Source organism: Lolium rigidum, chromosome 6 (genome assembly GCF_022539505.1).
Source record: "Lolium rigidum isolate FL_2022 chromosome 6, APGP_CSIRO_Lrig_0.1, whole genome shotgun sequence".
Lineage (NCBI taxonomy): Eukaryota > Viridiplantae > Streptophyta > Magnoliopsida > Poales > Poaceae > Lolium > Lolium rigidum.
Window position 1 is genome coordinate 142,484,355 of NC_061513.1, and position 21,621 is coordinate 142,505,975.

Sequence of the window (21,621 nt, forward strand, 5' to 3'; positions counted from 1 at the left end):
CATGGTCCCTAACAAGAACTCCAGCTTGACTTGTAAATTTGCGGCAGTGATCTTTGGGATGCACCGGTTCACCATTATCCTTAAATGTGGTGAGGGCTAACCTACCCTCGCCCTTTAGCAGTTGCGTCGGGCCTCGTTTTGTTTTAACAGACTTGCTCGATGATCCAGAAGGCTAAAATAAAAATGATTCGTTAATAAGTGCAATACAAATAAATGAATGCATCTACTGATGAACATAGACTTCTACATAAATATACACCTCGCCGGAGTTTGTTATGGATACTTCGTTGTCTCTTCTAATCTCTTCAGACTCAAGTCCCTCACCGGCATCGTTCAGAAAATCTGTGAACTCATAGTCATCACCATCGGGTTCCGGCCCACGGGCACTCTGAAATATCATTTTCTGCACCGCTTCTTCTTGATCCTCATCTCGGACGAAGGTGCCGTCCTCCATAGCTCAATGTCACTACAAAATTAAGAAAGCAATTATTTCATTCATCATGTCATGATCATAACATATTGCTAGATGGCTAACAATTGAAATGAAGAAAGCAATAACCCTGACCCAAACACGAACTCTATGTCGCGGCGCCAAGGCCACAGACTCGGTGTTCCCCCTCCTCCTCGCGCTCTTCTCTGTTTTTCTCGACCCTAACCCTAACACTCGGTGCTCCTCCTCTCGCTCTTCTCTCTTTTTCTCGACCCTATCCCTAACACTCGGCGCTCCTCCTCTCGCTCTTCTCTCTATTTCTCGACCCTAACTCTAAGTCAGTCAGTCATCAAGGCGTCCAATCGTTCGAGTAAAGCAGCAAAGCCGCCGGGGAGCGACACATGCTCTCGCGTGCCACCGTCGGTTGCTCTCCGTTTGGAATTTCGCGAGGTCACTGACGACGACAACAACAGAGGGAACCAGGCAAGGATCAATTACACATGGGATGGAACCGGATTCCGATACACGCATCTCATTCTCGCCCCGCCTCCGCCTCCGCCTCCCGCGCCATGGCGGTGGTGTTCGCGGTCAACGGCGAGCGCTTCGAGCTCAGAGACGGCGACGACACGGGCGCCACCCTCCTCGACTTCCTCCGCTCCCGCACCCGCTTCACCGGCCCCTAGCTCGGCTGTGGCTGCCTCGCCACCCCCACAGCAATGCCACCAACACCACCCCCACATCACCGCGGCCAATGCCACCCCCACTGCCACGCCACCCCCACAGCACCGCGGCCAACGCCACCCCCACTGCCACGCCACCCCCAGCACCGCCACCAACGCCACCGCCACAGCAACGCCGCCCACAACACCGCTTCCACAAAAGCACTACCGCCAACGCCACCCCCACGACACCGCCCGGCGAGCAGCTCGTCGCCCACAGCACCGCCGCCAACAGCACCACCACCAACAGCAATGCCGCCAACGCCCGGCCAGGGATTCCGTCGAGCACCTAGTGTGCGGCGTCGAGCGGTGGTGTGCGGCGGCGTGGCGCGGACGGCATCGGCCTCCAGCAGTTCTCGGTCACGGCGGCGTGGCACGTAGCGGCGGCGGCCACGGTCTCGCGCGGTGGCGGCGCATCGGCGGCGGGCAATGGCGCCGGAGAAGGGGAGGGAGGCGACGGGGGCGGCGCACATACAGACCTGCAGATACGGCGTGCGCGGAGAGGAGTGACGCGTGGACGAAGGCGATGGCGACGGCGAAGGCCTGCTGCGGCGTGGCGAGGTCGACGGCGACGGCGTGGACGACGATGACGGCGACGACGGCGATGGCGAGCGGGCGAGGCGCGCGGAGCAGTGGTGTCTCTGTGCGTTTTGGCACCGATTTGGTGCTGCGCGCCTAAGTGAACGAGGGGAGGGACCTTTGGTACCGGTTGGTACCACCAACCGGTACGAAAGACCTTTCGTACTGGTTGGTGGTACCAACCGGTGCCAAAGGTATTTTTTTTTTTGTTTTGTCTTTGTTTTGTTGTTTTGTTTTCTTTTGCTGTTTCTTTTCTATTTCTTTTTTTCTTTTCTGCTTTTTTTTTCTTTTTCTTTTCTTTTTCTTTTTCTTTTTCTTTTATGTTTCTTTTCTTTTTCTTTTTCTTTTTTCTTTTTTATTTTATGTTTCTTTTCTTTTATGTTTCTTTTTTATTTCATGTTTCTTTTCTTTTCTGCTTCTTTTTCTTTTCTGTTTCTTTTTCAATTTCTTTTTTTCTATTTTTTCCTGTTTCTTTTCTATATCTTTTCTATTTCTTTTCTTTACTCCCGCAACGACGACGTCCGCGCGGGATAGTTTCCCGCCATGACGCCGCGATGGAGAAAAACGGCGGGAAGGAAAGGGCGGGAATAAAATTTTATTACGATTGAACTCGAATTAAAAGTACATAGCTCAACTGAAAATTAAGATACATGACTAGATTCGAATGTTGGAGTCATTCAGTCATAGTCGTGCCTAGCCCTATAAAGGTTGCCACTGTAGTCGTCGTAGTCGCCGATGTCGTCGTCGCTGGCATCGGGGTCGCGGTAGTCGAACCTCGGCGGGTGAGCACGCGTGGGCTGGGACTGTGGGTACGCAGGTGGGGGCCATGGTAGCCCATTACGCTCTGGAGAGTCCGGTCGCGCCAACACAACCGACGGCCGGCCTCGTTGAAGTTCGAACGAGGCGGGCCGTCCTCCTCGTGCCTGGCAATCTTACACTCACGCTAATTGATGAAGAAGCTTTCCCAAGTCGGGCTGTAGTCGGGATGCCACTGGGGATTCCTCCGCTGCTCTGGCATGAGCTGAAAGTAGTAGTGGTTCGTGATGGCCATCTCGCGCCCCACACCTAGAGGGACATGAGGAACCGGTACGCCTCCGACGCTCAACAACCAGCTGGTCGGGACGTAGTAGAACGGCGGGCAGGGGTAGTTCGAGGCGCAAAGTGCCTCCGCCTCCCGGGGGGTTAGAGATACGATGGAAGCCAGGAGAGAGAGTGATGAGAGGTTTGCAGATATGAGTCTAGATGCGATATGTAAATGGAAGCCAAGCCTACATATATATAGTGAAAAAATGGCGGGAAGACGGAGGCGGGAACCGGTGGAAAGCGTGAGAAGATGGGGGTGTCTTATCTGTGGGAGGCTTATCTGGGAGGGCCTTATCTGGGGCGTTTAGTACCGCTGGTGGGTGCAACCAGGACTAAAGCTGTCGGTGGGATAAGAACGCGTGGGTAACCTTTAGTACCGGCTCGTGGGTGCAACCGGGACTAATGGTGGTTTTTGTGTCATCTAACAAAACTGTCGGTGGGATAAGGACGCGTGGGTAACCTTTAGTACCGGCTCGTGGGTGCAACCGGGACTAAAGATGTCGGCAGGATAAGGACACGTGGGTGGACGCACTGCTCGATGAGATAAAGCATGTAGCGCACGACGCCCTATCGGAGGAACAAGACAAAGCAGAAGCGGCGCCGTGCCTATAAAAGGAACACCGATACGCCTTGGGAAGCAGATGAACAAGCCGATCAACAAGCAGATAGGGAGAGTTTCATCCCCATGGATGGAGTAAGGGTTGGGAATCTCCCGTGGCGCAGCTTCTCGAAGATGTCGTTGGTGCACACGCCCTACGGAATCTTCGGAAGCTGCGCCTCAGAAAAATTTCCCTGCAAGCCCGTGAAAGACTCCATCTCCTCTAACAGTAATGGGGAAAGGGTTGGGAAATCTCCCGTGGCGCAGTTTCTCGAAGATGTCGTTGGTGCACACGTCCTACGTCATCTTCGGAAGCTACGCCTTGGAAAATTTCCCTGCAAGCCCGTGAAAGACTCCATCTCCTCTAACAGTAATGGGGAAAGGGTTGGGAAATCTCCCGTGGCGCAGCTTCTCGAAGATGTCATTGGTGCATGATACGTCTCAAACGTATCTATAATTTCTTATGTTCCATGCTACTTTTATGATGATACTCACATGTTTTATACACACTTTATGTTATTATTATGCATTTTCCGGCACTAACCTATTGACGAGATGCCGAAGAGCCAGTTGGTGTTTTCTGCTGTTTTTGGTTTCAGAAATCCTACAAAGGAAATATTCTCGGAATTGGACGAAATCAACGCCCAGGGTCTTATTTTTCCACGAAGCTTCCAGAAGACCGAAAGGGTTACGAAGTGGGGCGACGAGGCGCCCAGACCACAGGGCCACGCGACCAAGGGTGGGGCCGCGCCGCCCTATGGTGTAGGGCCCCCGTAAGCCCTCCGACTCCGCCCTTCCGCCTACTTAAAGCCTTCGTCGCGAAAACCCCAGTACCGAGAGCCACGATACGAAAAACCTTCCAGAGACGCCGCCGCCGCCAATCCCATCTCGGGGGATTCAGGAGATCGCCTCCGGCACCCTGCCGGAGAGGGAATCATCTCCCGGAGGTCTCTTCATCACCATGATCGCCTCCGGATCGATGTGTGAGTAGTTCACCCCTGGACTATGGGTCCATAGCAGTAGCTAGATGGTTGTCTTCTCCTCATTGTGCTATCATGTTAGATCTTGTGAGCTGCCTATCATGATCAAGATCATCTATTTGTAATGCTACATGTTGTGTTTGTTGGGATCCGATGAATATGGAATACTATGTCAAGTTGATTATCAATCTATCATATATATGTTGTTTATGTTCTTGCATTTTCTCCGTTGCTAGTAGAGGCTCTGGCCAAGTTGATACTTGTGACTCCAAGAGGGAGTATTTATGCTCGATAGTGGGTTCATGCCTCCATTGAATGCTGGGACGGTGACGACAAGTTCTAAGGTTGTGGATGTGTTGTTGCCACTAGGGACAAAACATCGATGCTTTGTCTAAGGATATTTGTGTTGATTACATTACGCACCATACTTAATGCAATTGTCCGTTGTTTGCAACTTAATACTTGGAAGGGATTCGGATGATAACCTCGAAGGTGGACTTTTTAGGCATAGATGCATGCTTGGATAGCGGTCTATGTACTTTGTCGTAATGCCTCGATTAAATCTCATAGTACTCATCATGATATATGTATGTGCATTGTTATGCCTTCTTTATTTGTCAATTGCCCAACTGTAATTTGTTCACCCAACATGCCATTTATCTTATGGGAGAGACACCACTAGTGAAGCTGTGGACCCCGGTCCATTCTTTACATCTGAAATACAATCTACTCGCAATACTTGTTCTTTATTGTTCTTCGCAAACAAACATCATCTTCCACACTATACATCTAATCCTTTGTTTTCAGCAAGCCGATGAGATTGACAACCTCATCGTTACGTTGGGGCAAAGTACTTTGATTGTGTTGTGCGGGTTCCACGTTGGCGCCGGAATCCCTGGTGTTGCGCCGCACTACACTCCGCTACCAACAACCTTCACGTGTTCCTTGACTCCCTACTGGTTCGATAACCTTGGTTTCTTGCGAGGAAAACTTGTCGTCTGTACGCATCACACCTTCCTCTTGGGGTTCCCAACGGACGTGTGTCTTACACGCCATCAAGACAGTTTTCTGGCGCCGTTGCCGGGGAGATCAAGACACGCTGCAAGGGGAGTCTCCCACATCCAATTTCTTTACTTTGTTTTTGTCTTGCTTTACTTTACTTTATTTACTGCTTTGTTTGCTCTCTATATCAAAAATACAAAAAAATTAGTTGCTAGCTTTATTTTATTTACTATCTTGTTTGCTCTCTATATAAAAAACACAACAAAAAATTAGTTACTTGCATTTACTTTATTTAGTTTGCTTTATTTACTACTGCTAAAATGGGTACTGTTGAGAATACTAAGTTGTGTGACTTCACTAGCACAAATAATAATGATTTCTTATGCACACCTATTGCTCCACCTGCTACTACAGTGAGAATTCTTTGAAATTAAAGCTGCTTTACTAAATCTTGTTATGAGAGAGCAATTTTCAGGTGTTAGTTACGATGATGCTGCTGCCCATCTTAATAATTTTGTTGAACTTTGTGAAATGCAAAAGTATAAGGATGTATATGGTGACATTATAAAATTAAAATTGTTTCCTTTCTCCTTAAGAGGAAGAGCTAAAGATTGGTTGCTATCTTTGCCTAAGAATAGTATTGATTCATGGACTAAATGTAAGGATGCTTTTATTGGTAGATATTATCCTCCCGCTAAAATTATATCTTTGAGAAGTAGCATAATGAATTTTAAGCAATTAGATAATGAACATGTTGCTCAAGCATGGGAGAGAATGAAATCTTTGGTAAAGAATTGCCCTACCCATGGACTAACTACTTGGATGATCATCCAAACCTTCTATGCAGGATTGAATTTTTCTTCGCGGAACCTATTGGATTCAGCTACTGGAGGTACCTTTATGTCCATTACTTTGGGGGCGGCAACAAAGCTTCTTGATAATATGATGATAAATTACTCTGAATGGCACACTGAAAGGGCTCCACAAAGTAAGAAGGTAAATTCTGTTGAAGAAACCTCCTCCTTGAGTGATAAGATTGATGCTATTATGTCTATGCTTGTGAATGGTAGATCTAATGTTGATCCTAATAATGTTCCTTTAGCTTCATTGGTTGCCCAAGAAGAACATGTTGATGTGAACTTCATTAAAAGTAATAATTTCAACAACAATGCTTATAGGAATAATTCTGGTAACAACTATAGGCCATATCCTTCTGCTAATGGTAATGGTTATGGTAATTCTTATGGGAATTCTTACAAAAATAATAGGAGTGTACCCCCTGGTCTTGAAGCCATGCTTAAAGAATTTATTAGTACACAAACTGCTTTTAACAATCTGTTGAAGCAAAGCTTGATAAAATTGATATTCTTGCTTCTAAGGTTGATAGTCTTGCCTCTGATGTTGATCTTTTAAAATTGAAATTTATGCCTAATGAAGATAAAGATATTAAGTCATTTGCTACAGCAAACGCCATCCAAGTTCGAATTAATGAGAATATTAGATTGATGGTTGAATTACATGCTAGGTGGGAAAGAGAAGAAAACGGAAAACTAGCTAAAGAGAATAATGTAGCTAAAGTTTGGACTATTACCACCACTAGTAATGATAATGCGTCACATGTTGCTAGGCCTCCTACTATCAATGTTAAAATAATTGGTGTTGGCAATGTTTCTACTCCTAGTGCAAAGCGTGCAAAATTGCCTGAAACTGCTAAAACTGCTGAAACTGTTTGTGATAAAACTGCTGAAATTTTTCAAAATATTGGGGACAATGATCCCATTGCTGTAGATCATAATGGTTTAGATTTTGATGATTGTCACATCTCTGAAGTTATAAAGTTCTTACAAAAACTTGCTAAAAGTCCCAATGCTAGTGCTATAAATTTGGCCTTTACAAAACATATTACAAATGCTCTCATAAAAGTTAGAGAGGAGAAACTAAAACTTGAAACTTCTATTCCTAGGAAGTTAGAAGATGTTTGGGAGCCCATCATTAAGATGAGGGTCAATGATTTTGATTGTAATGCTTTATGTGATCTTGGTGCAAGTATTTCTGTTATGCCTAAGAAAATCTATGATATGCTTGACTTGCCACCATTGAAAAATTGTTATTTGGATGTTAATCTTGCTGATCATTCTATAAAGAAACCTGGGGAGGATTGATAATGTTAGCATTATGGTTAACAATAACCTTGTCCCCGTTGATTTTGTTGTCTTGGATATTGAATGCAATGCATCTTGTCCCATTATATTGGGAAAACCTTTTCTTCGAACTGTTGGTGCTACCATTAATATGAAGGAAGGTAATATTAAGTATCAATTTCCTCTCAAGAAAGGTATGGAACACTTCCCTAGAAAGAGAATGAAGTTACCTTATGATTCTATTATTATAACAAATTATGATGTTGATGCTTCGTCTCTTGATAATACTTGATTCACACTTTTGCGCCTAGCTGAAAGGCGTTAAAGAAAAGCGCTTATGGGAGACAACCCATTATTTTACTTCTGCACTTTTGTTTTATATTTGAGTCTTGGAAGTTGTTACTACTGTAGCAACCTCTCCTTATCTTTATTTTATTGCATTGTTGTGCCAAGTAAAGTCTTTGATAGTAAAGTCAATACTAGATTTGGATTACTGCGCAGAAACAGATTTCTTACTGTCACGAAATTGAGCAGCCCCTTCTGTAGGAAATTTAGAAAAATCTTCCAATTTACGTGCGTGATCCTCAGATATGTACGCAACTTTCATTCAATTTGAGCATTTTCATCTGAGCAAGTTAAGTGCCCCTGAAAAATTTATCTTTACGGACTGTTCTGTTTTGACAGATTCTGCCTTTTATTTCGCATTGCCTGTTTTGCTATGTTGGATGGATTTCTTTGTTCCATTAACTTTCAGTAGCTTTGTGCAATGTCCAGAAGTGTTAAGAATGATTATGTCACCTCTGAATATATGAATTTTCAATTATGCACTAACCCTCTAATGAGTTTGTTTTGAGTTTGGTGTGGAGGAAGTTTTCAAGGGTCAAGAGAGGAGGATGATACAATATGATCAAGAAGAGTGAAAAGTCTAAGCTTGCGGATGCCCCCGTGGTTCATCCCTGCATATTTTAAGAAGACTCAAGCATCTAAGCTTGGGATGCCCAAGGCATCCCTTCTTCATCGACAACTTATCAGGTCACCTCTAGTGAAACTATATTTTTATTCCGTCACATCTTATGTGCTTACTTGGAGCGTATGTTTGTTTTTATTTTTCGTTTTTGTTTGAATAAAATCGGATCCTAGCATTCCTTGTTTGGGAGAGAGACACGCTCCGCTGTTTCGTATGAACACATATGTTCTTAGCTTTACTTTTAATGTTCATGGCGAAGGTTGAAACTGCTTCGTTCATTGTTATATGGTTGGAAACAGAAAATGCTGCATGTGGTAAATGGTATAATGTCTTGAATAATTTGATACTTGGCAATTGTTGTGCTCATATAGATCATGTTTAAGCTCTTGCGTCATGTACTTTGCACCTATTAATGAAGAACTACATAGAGCTTGTTAAAATTTGGTTTGCATGATTGGTCTCTAGAGTCTAGATATTTTCTGGTTAAGGTGTTTGAACAACAAGGAAGACGATGTAAAGTCTTATAATGCTTACAATATGTTCATATGTGAGTTTTGCTGTACCGTTTTATACTTGAGTTTGCTTCAAACAACCTTGCTAGCCTAGCCTTGTATTGAGAGGAATTCTTCTCGTGCATCCAAATCCTTAAGCCAAAAACTATGCCTTTTTGTGTCCACCATACCTACCTACTACATGGTATTTCTCTGCCATTCCAAAGTACATTACTTGAGTGCTACCTTTAAAATTATATCCTTTGTCTTTGCAATATATAGCTCATGGGAAAATAGCCTTAAAAACTATTGTGGTGAAGAATATGTACTTATGTATCTTATTTCTTAATAAGTTGCTTGTTGAGCGGTAACCATGTTTACGGGGACGCCATCAACTATTACACCTTTGTTGAATATCATGTGAGTTGCTATGCATGTTCGTCTTGTCTGAAGTAAGGGCGATTTTCATGATCAAATGGTTTGAGTATGCATATTGTTAGAGAAGAACATTGGGCCGCTAACTAAAACCATGAATCATGGTGGAATTTTCAGTTTGGACAATTAATCCTCAATCTCTTATGAGAATATTATCTGTTGTTGAATGCTTATACATTAAAGAGGAGTCCATTATCTGTTGTCTATGTTGTCCCGGTATGGATGTCTAAGTTGAGAATAATCAAAAAGCGAGAAATCCAATGCGAACTTTCTCCTTAGACCTTTGTACAGACTGCTGAAACTTATATCTTCCTTTGTGTTGCTTCAAAGCTTTCTACTAAGAATTTATTGCTTTATGAGTTAACTCTTATGCAAGTCTTATTGATGCTTGTCTTGAAAGTATTATTCATGAAAAGTCTTTGCTATATGATTCAATTGTTTATTCATTGTCTTTACCATTGCTTCGAATCGTTGCATTCATCTCATATGCTTTACAATAGTATTGATCAAAATTATGATAGCATGTCACTTCAGAAATTATCTTTGTTATCGTTTACCTACTCGAGGGCGAGTAGGAACTAAGCTTGGGGATGCTTGATACGTCTCAAACGTATCTATAATTTCTTATGTTCCATGCTACTTTTATGATGATACTCACATGTTTTAAACACACTTTATCTCATTATTATGCATTTTCCGGCACTAACCTATTGACGAGATGCCGAAGAGCCGATTCTTGTTTTCTCGCTGTTTTTGGTTTCAGAAATCCTACAAAGGAAATATTCTCGGAATTGGACGAAATCAAAGCCCAGGGTCTTATTTTTCCACGAAGATTCCAGAAGACCGAAAGGGTTACGAAGTGGGGCGACGAGGCGCCCAGACCACAGGGCCGCGCGGCCAAGGGTGGGGCCGCGCCGCCCTATGGTGTGGGGCCCCCGTCAGCCCTCCGACTCCGCCCTTCCGCCTACTTAAAGCCTTCGTCGCGAAAACCCCTGTACCGAGAGCCACGATACGGAAAACCTTCCAGTGACGCCGCCGCTGCCAATCCCATCTCGGGGGATTCAGGAGATCGCCTCCGGCACTCTGCCGGAGAGGGGAATCATCTCCCAGAGATCTCTTCATCACCATGATCGCCTCCGGATCGATGTGTGAGTAGTTCACCCCTGGACTATGGGTCCATAACAGTAGCTAGATGGTTGTCTTCTCTTCATTGTGATATCATGTTAGATCTTGTGAGCTGCCTATCATGATCAAGATCATCTATTTGTAATGCTACATGTTGTGTTTGTTGGGATCCGATGAATATGGAATACTATGTCAAGTTGATTATCAATCTATCATATATATGTTGTTTATGTTCTTGCATGCTCTCCGTTGCTAGTAGAGGCTACGGCCAAGTTGATACTTGTGACTCCAAGAGGGAGTATTTATGCTCGATAGTGGGTTCATGCCTCCATTGAATGCGGGACGGTGACGGAAAGTTCTAAGGTTGTGGATGTGTTGTTGCCACTAGAGATAAAACATCAATGCTTTGTCTAAGGATATTTGTGTTGATTACATTACGCACCATACTTAATGCAATTGTCCGTTGTTTGCAACTTAATACTGGAAGGGGTTCGGATGATAACATGAAGGTGGACTTTTTAGGCATAGATGCATGTCTGGATAGCGGTCTATGTACTTTGTCGTAATGCCCTGATTAAATCTCATAGTACTCATCATGATATATGTATATGCATTGTTATGCCTTCTTTATTTGTCAATTGCCCAACTGTAATTTGTTCACCCAACATGCCATTTATCTTATGGGAGAGACACCACTAGTGAACTGTGGACCCCGGTCCATTCTTTACATCTGAAATACAATCTATCGCAATACTTGTTCTTTATTGTTCTTCGCAAACAAACATCATCTTCCACACTATACATCTAATCCTTTGTTTTCAGCAAGCCGGTGAGATTGACAACCTCACTCGTTACATTGGGGCAAAGTACTTTGATTGTGTTGTGCGGGTTCCACGTTGGCGCCGGAATCCCCGGTGTTGCGCCGCACTACACTCCGCCACCAACAACCTTCACATGTTCCTTGACTCCTACTGGTTCGATAACCTTGGTTTCTTACTGAGGGAAAACTTGTCGATGTACGCATCACACCTTCCTCTTGGGGTTCCCAACGGACGTGTGTCTTACACGCCATCAGTGCACACGTCCTATGTCATCTTCGGAAGCTGCGCCTTGGAAAAATTTCCCTGCAAGCCCGTGAAAGACTCCATCTCCTCTAACAGTAATGGGGAAAGGGTTGGGAAATCTCCCGTGGCGCAGCTTCTCGAAGATGTCGTTGGTGAACACGCTCTACGGCATCTTCGAAAGCTGCGCCTTGGAAAAATTTCCCTGCAAGCCCGTGAAAGACTCCATCTCCTCTAACAATAGTGGGGAAGGGTTGGGAAATCTCCCGTGGCGCAGCTTCTCGAAGATGTCGTTGGTGCACACGCCCTACGGCATCTTCGGAAGCTGCACCTCGGAAAAATTTCCCTGCAAGCCCGTGAAAGACTCCATCTACATTGTTAATATCTTACATACAGTAACATCATTACACAAAAGTGATTTCCATATTGAGATACACAAGTTATGATCCCTATCTAGCTAGTCTTCTGAGTTTTCTTCGTGTGTTTCCCTTTCTTCTGATTGCGATGCAACCATGGACAATCTTCATTATTTAAGATGATGCTTGGGTCAGTTTTTACCTTGAAGGGTGGAATATCTTCAAACTTATTATAATCTTCTGACATGTCTGTCTTGTCCTCTACTCCCACGATGTTTCTTTTTCCTGAAAGAGCTATGTGGCGCTTTGGCTCATCGTATGATGTGTCCTCTTGCCTTTCTTTTATTTTTTTCGGTTTGCTAGACATGTCCTTCACATAAAAAAACCTGAGCCACTTCACTGGCTAGGACGAATGGTTCGGTGTCGTACCCTAGATTCTTGAGATCCACTCTAGTCATTTCGTACTGCGGGTCTACCTGAACCTCATCTTTCAGGTTGAACCATTTGCACCCGAACAAAGGGACCTTGAAATTAGGTCCATAGTCAAGTTCCCATATCTCCTCTATGTACCCATAATATGTGACCTTCTTCCCATTGCCATCTGCTGCATCAAAGCGGACACCACTGTTTTGGTTGGTGCTCTTTTTATCTTTGATGAACGTGTAAAATGTATTCCCATTAATCTCGTACCCTTGAAAAGTCGATATATTCGAAGATGGTTGCTTGGCCAACAAGTATAGTTGCTCGTCATCAGTGACATTCATGAGACGTGTTTACAACCAACCGCCGAAAGTCTTCATGTGTTCTCCATCAATCCAATCTTCACGTTGCTCCGGGTATTTAGAGCGTAAGATATCCTTGTGTTCCTCTTTGTACGGAGCCACCAAGATGGAATTATGTAGAAATGTGTAGTGTGCTTGAGTGAAACAATTTCCGTCCATACACGTTGTTGCTTTCTTTCCTAACGTGCCTTTTCCACGCAGTCTCCCCTCATAGCGCGATTCAGGAACACCGATCGGCTTAAGGTCAGAAATAAAGTCAACACAAAACTCAATGACCTCCTCTGTTCCATAGCCCTTGGATATGCTTCCTTCTGGCCTAGCACGGTTATGAACGTACTTCTTTATGACTCCCATGAATCTCTCAAAGGGGAACATGTTGCGTAGACATACAGGACCGAGAACGCCAATCTCTTCGGCCAGGTGAACTAGGAGATGTGTCATAATATTGAAGAAGGATGGTGGAAACACCAACTCGAAGCTGACTAGACATTGCACCACATCCTTCTGTAAATTTTGTAGAGTTAGTGGATTGATCACCTTCTAAGAAATTGCATTGACGAACGCACATAGCTTCACAATGGGTACTCAAACATTTTCCGGCAGAAGCCCCCTCAATGCAACCAGAAGTAATTGTGTCATAATCACGTGGCAGTCATGAGACTTTAGGTTTTGAAACTTTTTCTCTGACATGTTTATTATTCCCTTTATATTCGACGAGAAGACAGACGGGACCTTGATGCTACTCAGGACTTCAAAAAAGATCTCCTTCTCTTCTTTGGTAAGAGCGTAGCTGGCAGGACCTTGATACTTCTATGGATTCAGGTTGTTTCCTTCGTGGATACTTTGCTGGTCCTTTCGTGCATCCGGTGTATCTTTTTTCTTTCCATACACGCCCAAGAAGTTTAGCAGGTTCACACAAAGATTTTTCGTCACGTGCATCACGTCGATTGCAGAGTGAACCTCTAGGAATTTCCAGTAGGGTAGCTCCCAAAATATAGACTTCTTCTTCCACATGGGTACGTGTCCGTCAACATCATGCGGAACAGATTGTCCGCCAGGACCCTTTTCAAAGATCACTTTTAAATCCTTGACCATATCATATATAGCATCCCCAGTAGGGCGGGTAGGCTTCGTTCGGTTATCTGCCTCACCTCCGAAATGCTTTCCTCTCTTTCTTAAGTGATGTTTTTTTGGAAGAAATCGACGATGCCCCAGGTACACATTCTTGTTTCCCAAATATATACTGTCAGTCTCACCTAGACAGTGTGTGCATGTATTCTATCCCTTGTTTGACTGCCCTGAAATTTTACTAAGAGCAGGCCAATCATTGATGGTTACAAACAACAATGCTCGTAGGTTAAATTCCTTTTTTTTCGTGCTCATCCCACACAGGTACACCTTTTTCACGCCACAATTGTAAACGTTCTTCAACCAATGGCCTCAGGTACACATCAATGTCGTTGCCGGGTTGCCTCGGGCCCTGGATGAGCACTGGCATCATAATGAACTTCCGCTTCATGCACAACCGAGGAGGAAGGTTATAGATACATAGAGTCACTGGCCAGGTGCTATGACTGGAGCTCTGCTCCCCGAAAGGATTAAATCCATCTGTACTTAGACCAAATCTTAAGTTCATTGCGTTAACTGAAAATGACTTGAACTCTCTGTCGATTTTTCTCTACTGCGACCCATCAGCGGGGTTTCTCAGCATCAAATCTTTCTTACGGTCCTCTTTGTGCCATCGCAACAACTTGGCATGCTCTTTGTTTTGGAACAAACGTTTCAACCGTGGTATCATAGGAGCATACCACATCACCTTCTCAGGAACCCTCTTCCTGGGGGTGGACTCGCCCTCAACATCGCCAGGGTCATCTCGCCTGATCTTATACCTCAATGCACTACATACCGGGCATGCATTCAAATTCTCGTACTCCTCGCGGTATAGGATGCAGTCATTGATGCATGCATGTATCTTCTGCACCTCTAATCCCAGAGGGCAGACAACCTTCTTTGCTTCGTACGTACTAGAGGGCAATACGTTCTCCCCTGGAAGCATCTTCTTTATTATTTTCAGCAACTTTTCAAATCCCTTGTCAGAAGTACCATTCTCTGCCTTCCATTGCCGCAATTCCAGCGTGGTACCCAACTTTTTCTGGCCATCTTCGCAATTTGGGTACAGCAGTTTGTTGTGATCTTCTAACATTTTCTCCAACTTCAACCTCTCCTTTTCACTTCCGCAGTTTATCTTCGCATCAAGAATGGCCTAACCCAAATCGTCATCGGGGTCATCAAATATCGGCTCATCAAAAATGGGCTCTTCTTCAGCTTCGTCTTCCCCCATTTCTACTATCACCGTCTTCAGTGAACATAGGATAGTTGTCAGTATCTTCTTCTTCTTCGTTGTCTTCCAATATAACCGCTGTTTGGTCCAACAATTATAGCTGGGCATGAAACCGTTCTCCAGCAGGTGGACGTGAAGGGTCTTTGAGGTAGAGTAATCCTTCATATTCTTACAGGAACTACATGAACAATAGATGAAACCATTCGATCGCCTGTTTTCCTCAGCCACGTTGAGAAAATAATGCATGCCTTTAATGAACTCGGGATGGCACCGGTCACCATACATCCATTGTCGACTCATCTGCATTATATATGTATATCAATAATCATTAATTACACAACATCATGGATATATGAGTGACCAACTTAATTAATATTCAAGTTCATCACATAAAACTAAGTTTTTGTATAAAAAAGAAGAGGCTCACCGAGGTCGTACGGTGACGGCTAGGGGACGACGCTGGCGATCGACGACGGTGAGGACGGGGATGATACTAAAACCTACAAAACATACTTTAATTTAAGCTCAAATTGCATAAAAAAATAAAATCCCTAACTTAGGTATTTCATCGAACATCTTGCTAGCACTAGAAAAATAGTACGAGTTAAAGCTACCAAAGAAATAAGCTAAATTAGGAACGCCGGAAGAAAGAATGATATTGCTAACCCTTGGATAGATGGAGGTCGTTAATCTTGTTAAAATGGTGGAGAAAAAATGAAAAGTTGTTGTAGTGTGAGAGGTGCAATTTTTTTAGAAATGTGAGAGAGAGAGAGGAAAAAATGAGAAAGGATCGGGTTGGGGGGGCATGGATCATATAGATGCACCCTTTAGTACCGGTTCTTTAGGTGAACCGGTACTAAAGGTCTAGCCCTGGCCCCATCGCGCGCCTGAATTTTGGCCGAAGACCTTTCATATCGGTTCCTAACACGAACCGGTACGAAAACCCCTAACAAACCGGTACCAAATTTCCTCGCCCGCCTGAATCCCCAAACCGGTACAAATGAGCTCTTTAGTACCGATTCGTAAGAGAACCGGTACTAAAGGCTTAGATGGTTGCCTCATTTTCTACTAGTGATGCTGTCCACGATCCCGTGTGGTCTGGTCCTGCGTCGATGGAGCGGCACCGTCTGTGCATGTTGCATGTTGACGTAGAGCCCTGGAAGTCTGAGGTAGATCGGGGTTGCCGCTTGCTGCGCGCGCCTGCGCGGCCTGTGAAGGTTGCCGGATCTGAATCTGGACGAACACCAATTGAACCACTGATTCCTGCAGATTAGCGGATCTTGGAGGATCTTGAAAACGTAGGATATTATTTGGCTATTGGATCTAATCTAGGAATTAGGAGTTTCAAAAATTCGGATCTAATCTAATCTAAAGAACCGATCAGATCTTTCATCAAGATCGGGTGCCGCGCCCCCGAGGAGAGATCTCCCCGGGGGCGGCGATCATTGCGGAAGTGGTGAAAGTTTCTAGGATCGGCGTCGTGAGACTAACCGCTCTGATACCATGTAGAAAGTTGTAGAACCCTAATATTTATTTTCGTCTCGTTGTTTATTTCGGTAACCCTCATGGGGTATATATACAAGTACAGGAGAGAGAGCAGACTTGAAATACAAGATGATGTCTCTAGAGTCCTAGTCTATCTCTATGTCCTATACATATTCTAACAGCGACGTCCAAACGCGACGCGAACAAAACACATCCCCCAAACGCTCGATCCGGCGCGCTTTGGGGGACAGTTTGGGGGACGCGACTGAAGATGCTCTAAATGCCTCAGACCACTACTAGTCCGGTGGCACCAACAACACCAAATTTCCCCCAACACCATCCCAGTCAACTTTTTTTAAAGTTCCCTCACTGTGTTTTTTTATAATAAAAATATAAATTGTTCTACACAAGGCTGATGCTAGAGGACATCATCATCATAAGAAGAAAAGAAAAACAGGCCATAACCCTCTAATCTAAAGCTAAGTCTATACAAAATTGTTCAGACCGGTGGTAATCTAAAGCTAAGTCTATAGAAAAAATCTGGTATTGGTTTCATTTCAATCGAAGTTTTCTAACTCAAGTTATCGCATTCTCGGTATTGGAGGTTTTGCCGGTTTGTCTTTTATAGATAGGTTAAAAATTTCTTCATTTAGTATTATCTCCCCTAGCTGGACTATGATGGTTATATGTAGGATCTTGTATAGATCTTTCTTGTGATTCCAACGAGTCCAAGATCATTAAAATTGGAGTCTGAATGCAAAAGGTGTTTAAGTTTTCGTACCATGGGGTCCAATGCTTTTCCTTGGGCGTTAGTACCGGTCTACTTTCGGAAATAACATTTCCTGAGTGTTGAGAGCAATTTCGGGCGCTCGGTACTTCGGGTGTGTGTGTGTGTGGGGGGGGGGGGGGGGCAGTAGTACCACCCGAAATGTACGGAAGTACCCTAATTACGTATTCTCGGCATAACGAGCAAATTTCTCTTGCCCCATTTAGGCATCGTTTGGTTGCAAGGGAGCCCAGGGGTTTCCCCATCCTTTCCCCAGGAGAGAAATACAAGGGTAAATCGGCCCCGGAAAATCCCATAGACCCATTTGGTTCTCCATGACGTGGGGATATTTGGGCCCTTCCAATCCTTTCCCTGGGAGTGGTTTCCACCAGTAGGCTAGGCTGGAAATCCCTGACTCGTTCACTCAGTCTTTCATCGAAGGAAGCTGCACCGTGGATGACCGGGAGCGAGAGGCAGCCCTCCCGAGCTCTGATCTCCTTGGAACCAAATGAAACACGCAGATCTTCCCTAGAAAACCCGAGGATCCCCTGTGTCAATCAACATTCTCATGAGGGATTTGCTACCCTGGATAATTCTAGCTTTGTCACCAAACAAGCCCTTAAGGGGGTCTTATTCCCCAAAGTTTTCCAACCATTTGACCTCGTATTTCCCCCATTGTTGACCTTCTTTGAGCTTGCTATCTGCTCAAGTCCTCCGTGATTATTACACCTATTTGAGGGAAAAAAAAGAGGAGATCTATATCTACAATCTACGAATTAAAATCCCCTCTTTGTGATGGAATACTCTAGATCTAGATCTTGGAGAAATTTCATGTTCCTCCTTCTTTTTATTATTTCTCTCTCATCCCCCAATAGCTTTAGTAGCTTTGTTTGGAATTTGGGAGTGAAGGACTTGAGAATCTTTGTGGTGTTCTTGCCATTGCATTAGGTGCATCGATTTGAATTCTCTACAGAGATTTGGTCTTGTGAGAGTTCGTGGGTAATTTCTCTTGGGTGCTTCTACCTGGAGCTTGTACCTCTTGGGTTCTTGGAACCCTAGACGGCTTGTATCTTTGTGGCATTGTGGCCTTAGTGGCGGTGTGGCCTTAGTGGCGGTGTAGACTTTGTGGTGTTATGGCCTTTGTGGTGGTGTGACCTTTGTGGTAATTATTTGGGGCCTCCAATTGTTGTGGAGTTTGCCTCAAACTTATGACCTTCGTGGAGTTTACTTAGGAACCTCCAATTAAGTTGTAGATCTCACCCCAAGCTTGTACGCCAAGACTCGAAAAAAATCTTAGACCTGTAGAAAGAGCCCATGGGTATGTTGCATGAAAGTTTCAGATTTTTTCATATCCGCGCGTGTCCCGAAAAAATATGCAAGTCTCTCCCAAAAAATATTGAGGACACGTGTCCCGAAACACCGCATCAAACGGAGACCGAACAACGCGGCTTTTGGCAAAACAAGGCACACGTTAAAATCCTGATAGCTCTTGGCAAATAAATTATTTTCAATTATTTGCAATGCCAAGTTCTATCGCGTGTGTATTTTAGTTCCAAAATATTGCTGCCCACAATTTGCCTTTCAAAAAATCTTGACGCCTAACATCTTTTGCTGGGAGTCATATGTTTGCCCTCGGCAGAAAATATATATTCAATTTTTTGGCAGCTCCAAAATTTGCCGCACGATGTTTTATTTCCAAAAACTTGCCACCTTGTTTGTTTTAAAGAAAAAAGGAAAAAAAATTAGCAGCTAACCTTCTTTGCCGGGAGTCACTAATGTTTGGTCTCCGCAAACAATATATATTGGTTTTTTTGACAAATTCTACGGCGGGATGGTTCTATTCCCAAAAGTTTGCCGCCTAGTTTGAGTTTCAAAAAATGGCGCTCAACATCTTTGCCGGGAGTCACGAATGTTTGCTCTGGGTAATGAATATATATATACATTAAATTTCCAGGCAGCGGCAAACTTTACGCGTGACATTCAACATCATGGCAAACGTATTCGACGCATGCATGGCCTCACGTAGAATCGATCATGCATGCATGCGCAGGTGTGTTGACACGAGACCACATCGATCCCTGGCTGGCCGACCTTCCAACTCCTCCTGAATCCTGATCGAGCACGAGGACGCAGACACACCGGAGAGCGCGAATGACGACCAAGTGAATGTATCTGCCCGTCTGCTGGTTGGTGTTCAACGCGCTAACGTGAGGTCATGAATGTAGGGAGTACAATTTTTCTGGAGGTAAACTCAATCTTTTTTTATCAGAACAAAGAAATAATAACATGAATAAAACCGGTTTGTTTTGAATTATATGAAAATCAAAGCAAGTTCGTGTGTCATCACCTGGAAACCCATGGAACTAGTCCTGATGCTCCATTTTGGCATACAAAGGATGTTTTATCGAACCTCGCTAAACTGGCTACCAAACCGTACTCATATATTGACAGCCCAAGTGGAAAGAGAGACATGTGATTCCAGTAGCATTTCAAGCTGCTTGGTTGGACGAGTTCGTTAGCAACCATGTCGACGAATCCTTAATTTTGTGCAAATTCAAGCTAAGTGCGTGTATTAGGTTGCCTGTCAAAACCTCCGCCTTTCGTTTTAGAGTTTCTTCCTGTCTTGACCTCGTCAGAATTCCGGCTAAGAAGCATGCACGAGGCTGCAGACAGACCGGAGACCTTGTCATTCGAACAACAATATTCAGAGCATTTGCACATGTACACGCACGTAAAAGAATGGAGCTTCCTAAGTACGCGTGGAGTAAGAAGGCATCACGTACGAACCGAACTCTATATAAGCTTGCTCCCGCTTCATGCTTCCCACTCATCCACTGCAACCGCACTAGCTAGCTAATCATCTCACCCTCTCAGGGCCTCCTTTTAGTCTACACTATACAGCGATCATTTCTCTCATAACCTTATCATCGGTCTATCCTTAACAATGGTGGCGACCTCCAGGATCTCATCTTGGGTTGCACCGGCTCTGCTCCTCTTCATCGCCCTCGCGCACACCACCGACGCCGACCATCTCTATGTAGGGTACTACGCAAAGTCATGCCCCAACGTGGAGCGGGTCGTGTCGTCCGTGATGGCGAGCAGGGTCGGCAGTGGGCGGATGGCGCCCGCCGTGCTCCGCCTCTTCTTCCACGACTGCTTTGTCAACGTATGACACCGTTCTACATATACTGACATACAAACTACTTCCTCTATTACATATGTTTCATTGTTTCTTATCGCCGATTTAGTACACCTTTATATTAAACCAATCATATTTGACAGGGATGTGATGCCTCCGTTCTCCTCGACGCGACACCCTTCTCAGAGAGCGAGAAGGATGCCAAGCCAAACGCGTCCCTCACCGGCTTCACCGTGATCGACGAGATCAAGGCCGCACTCGAGAAAGAATGCCCCGCCACCGTCTCGTGCGCGGACGTGCTCGCGCTCGCGTCTCGCGACGCCGTCACCCTCCTCGGTGGTCCCACCTGGAACATGCCTCTTGGCCGCAAGGACTCGCGCTTCGCCGCTGACAAGGAGTTCACGACGAAACACCTCCCCAGCCCGAACGACAACCTTGGTGAGCTCATCAAAATGTTCGGGGAGCTCGGCCTCGACGCCCGCGACATGACCGCACTCTCCGGTGCGCACACCGTCGGGATGGCCAACTGCGAGCACTACAGAGAACGCGTCTATGGCACCAGCGACACCGAGTACAGCATCGACCCGTCCTTCGCGGACGCTAGGCGGAAGATGTGTCCGCCGCAAGGCTCCTCAGGTGACGCAGGCAAGGCACCGTTCGACATTCAGACGCCCAGGAAGTTCGACAATGCTTACTACCGGGACCTTATCGCGCATCAGGGTCTCCTCAACTCCGACCAGGCTCTGTACAGCGGTGGAGGCGTGGACAGCCTCGTGGAGAGGTATGGTGCCGACGGCGATGCTTTCGGGAGGGACTTCGCCAAGGCGATGGTGAAGATGGGGAACATTCTTCCGCTAAAGGGATTGCCGACAGAGGTGAGGCTCCAGTGCTCCAAGGCAAACTATTGATAGCTCATTACCAATTGCTATCGGATTCTTTTATCAAATGTGCAGATTGTAACAAGTAATTGTATTTGTGTTGATTTATCCGCATCTTAATTTGTATATATGAATTATTGATGTATCGACCAAAGTGTGCCATAAATGTTCCAATACATGTTTGTAATAAATCCCGTTTTCCAGTTTGTTTTGAACTGGAAAGTGCAATATTTTGTTTACGCTTTACATACATGGAACCATAT

The 21,621-nt window shown here is 44.8% G+C and overlaps 1 protein-coding gene across 1 annotated transcript; it reads left to right on the forward strand.

Annotated features, from left to right (window-relative positions):
* Positions 1-20,294: 20,294 nt before the first annotated feature.
* Positions 20,295-21,388, forward strand: LOC124660438 (peroxidase P7-like). Its single transcript, XM_047198251.1, has 2 exons — positions 20,295-20,507; positions 20,624-21,388. Exons 1-2 carry the CDS (start codon positions 20,433-20,435, stop codon positions 21,386-21,388), a joined length of 840 nt encoding a protein of 279 aa, XP_047054207.1. The 5' UTR covers positions 20,295-20,432.
* Positions 21,389-21,621: the final 233 nt, after the last annotated feature.

Excerpts from the sequence above, each read along its gene's own strand:
- LOC124660438 (XM_047198251.1), top strand. The coding sequence starts at position 20,433 with ATGGCGAGCAGGGTCGGCAGTGGGCGGATGGCGCCCGCCGTGCTCCGC. Across the intron at positions 20,508-20,623 it reads TCCACGACTGCTTTGTCAAC|GGATGTGATGCCTCCGTTCT; the intron begins GTATGACACCGT and ends CATATTTGACAG.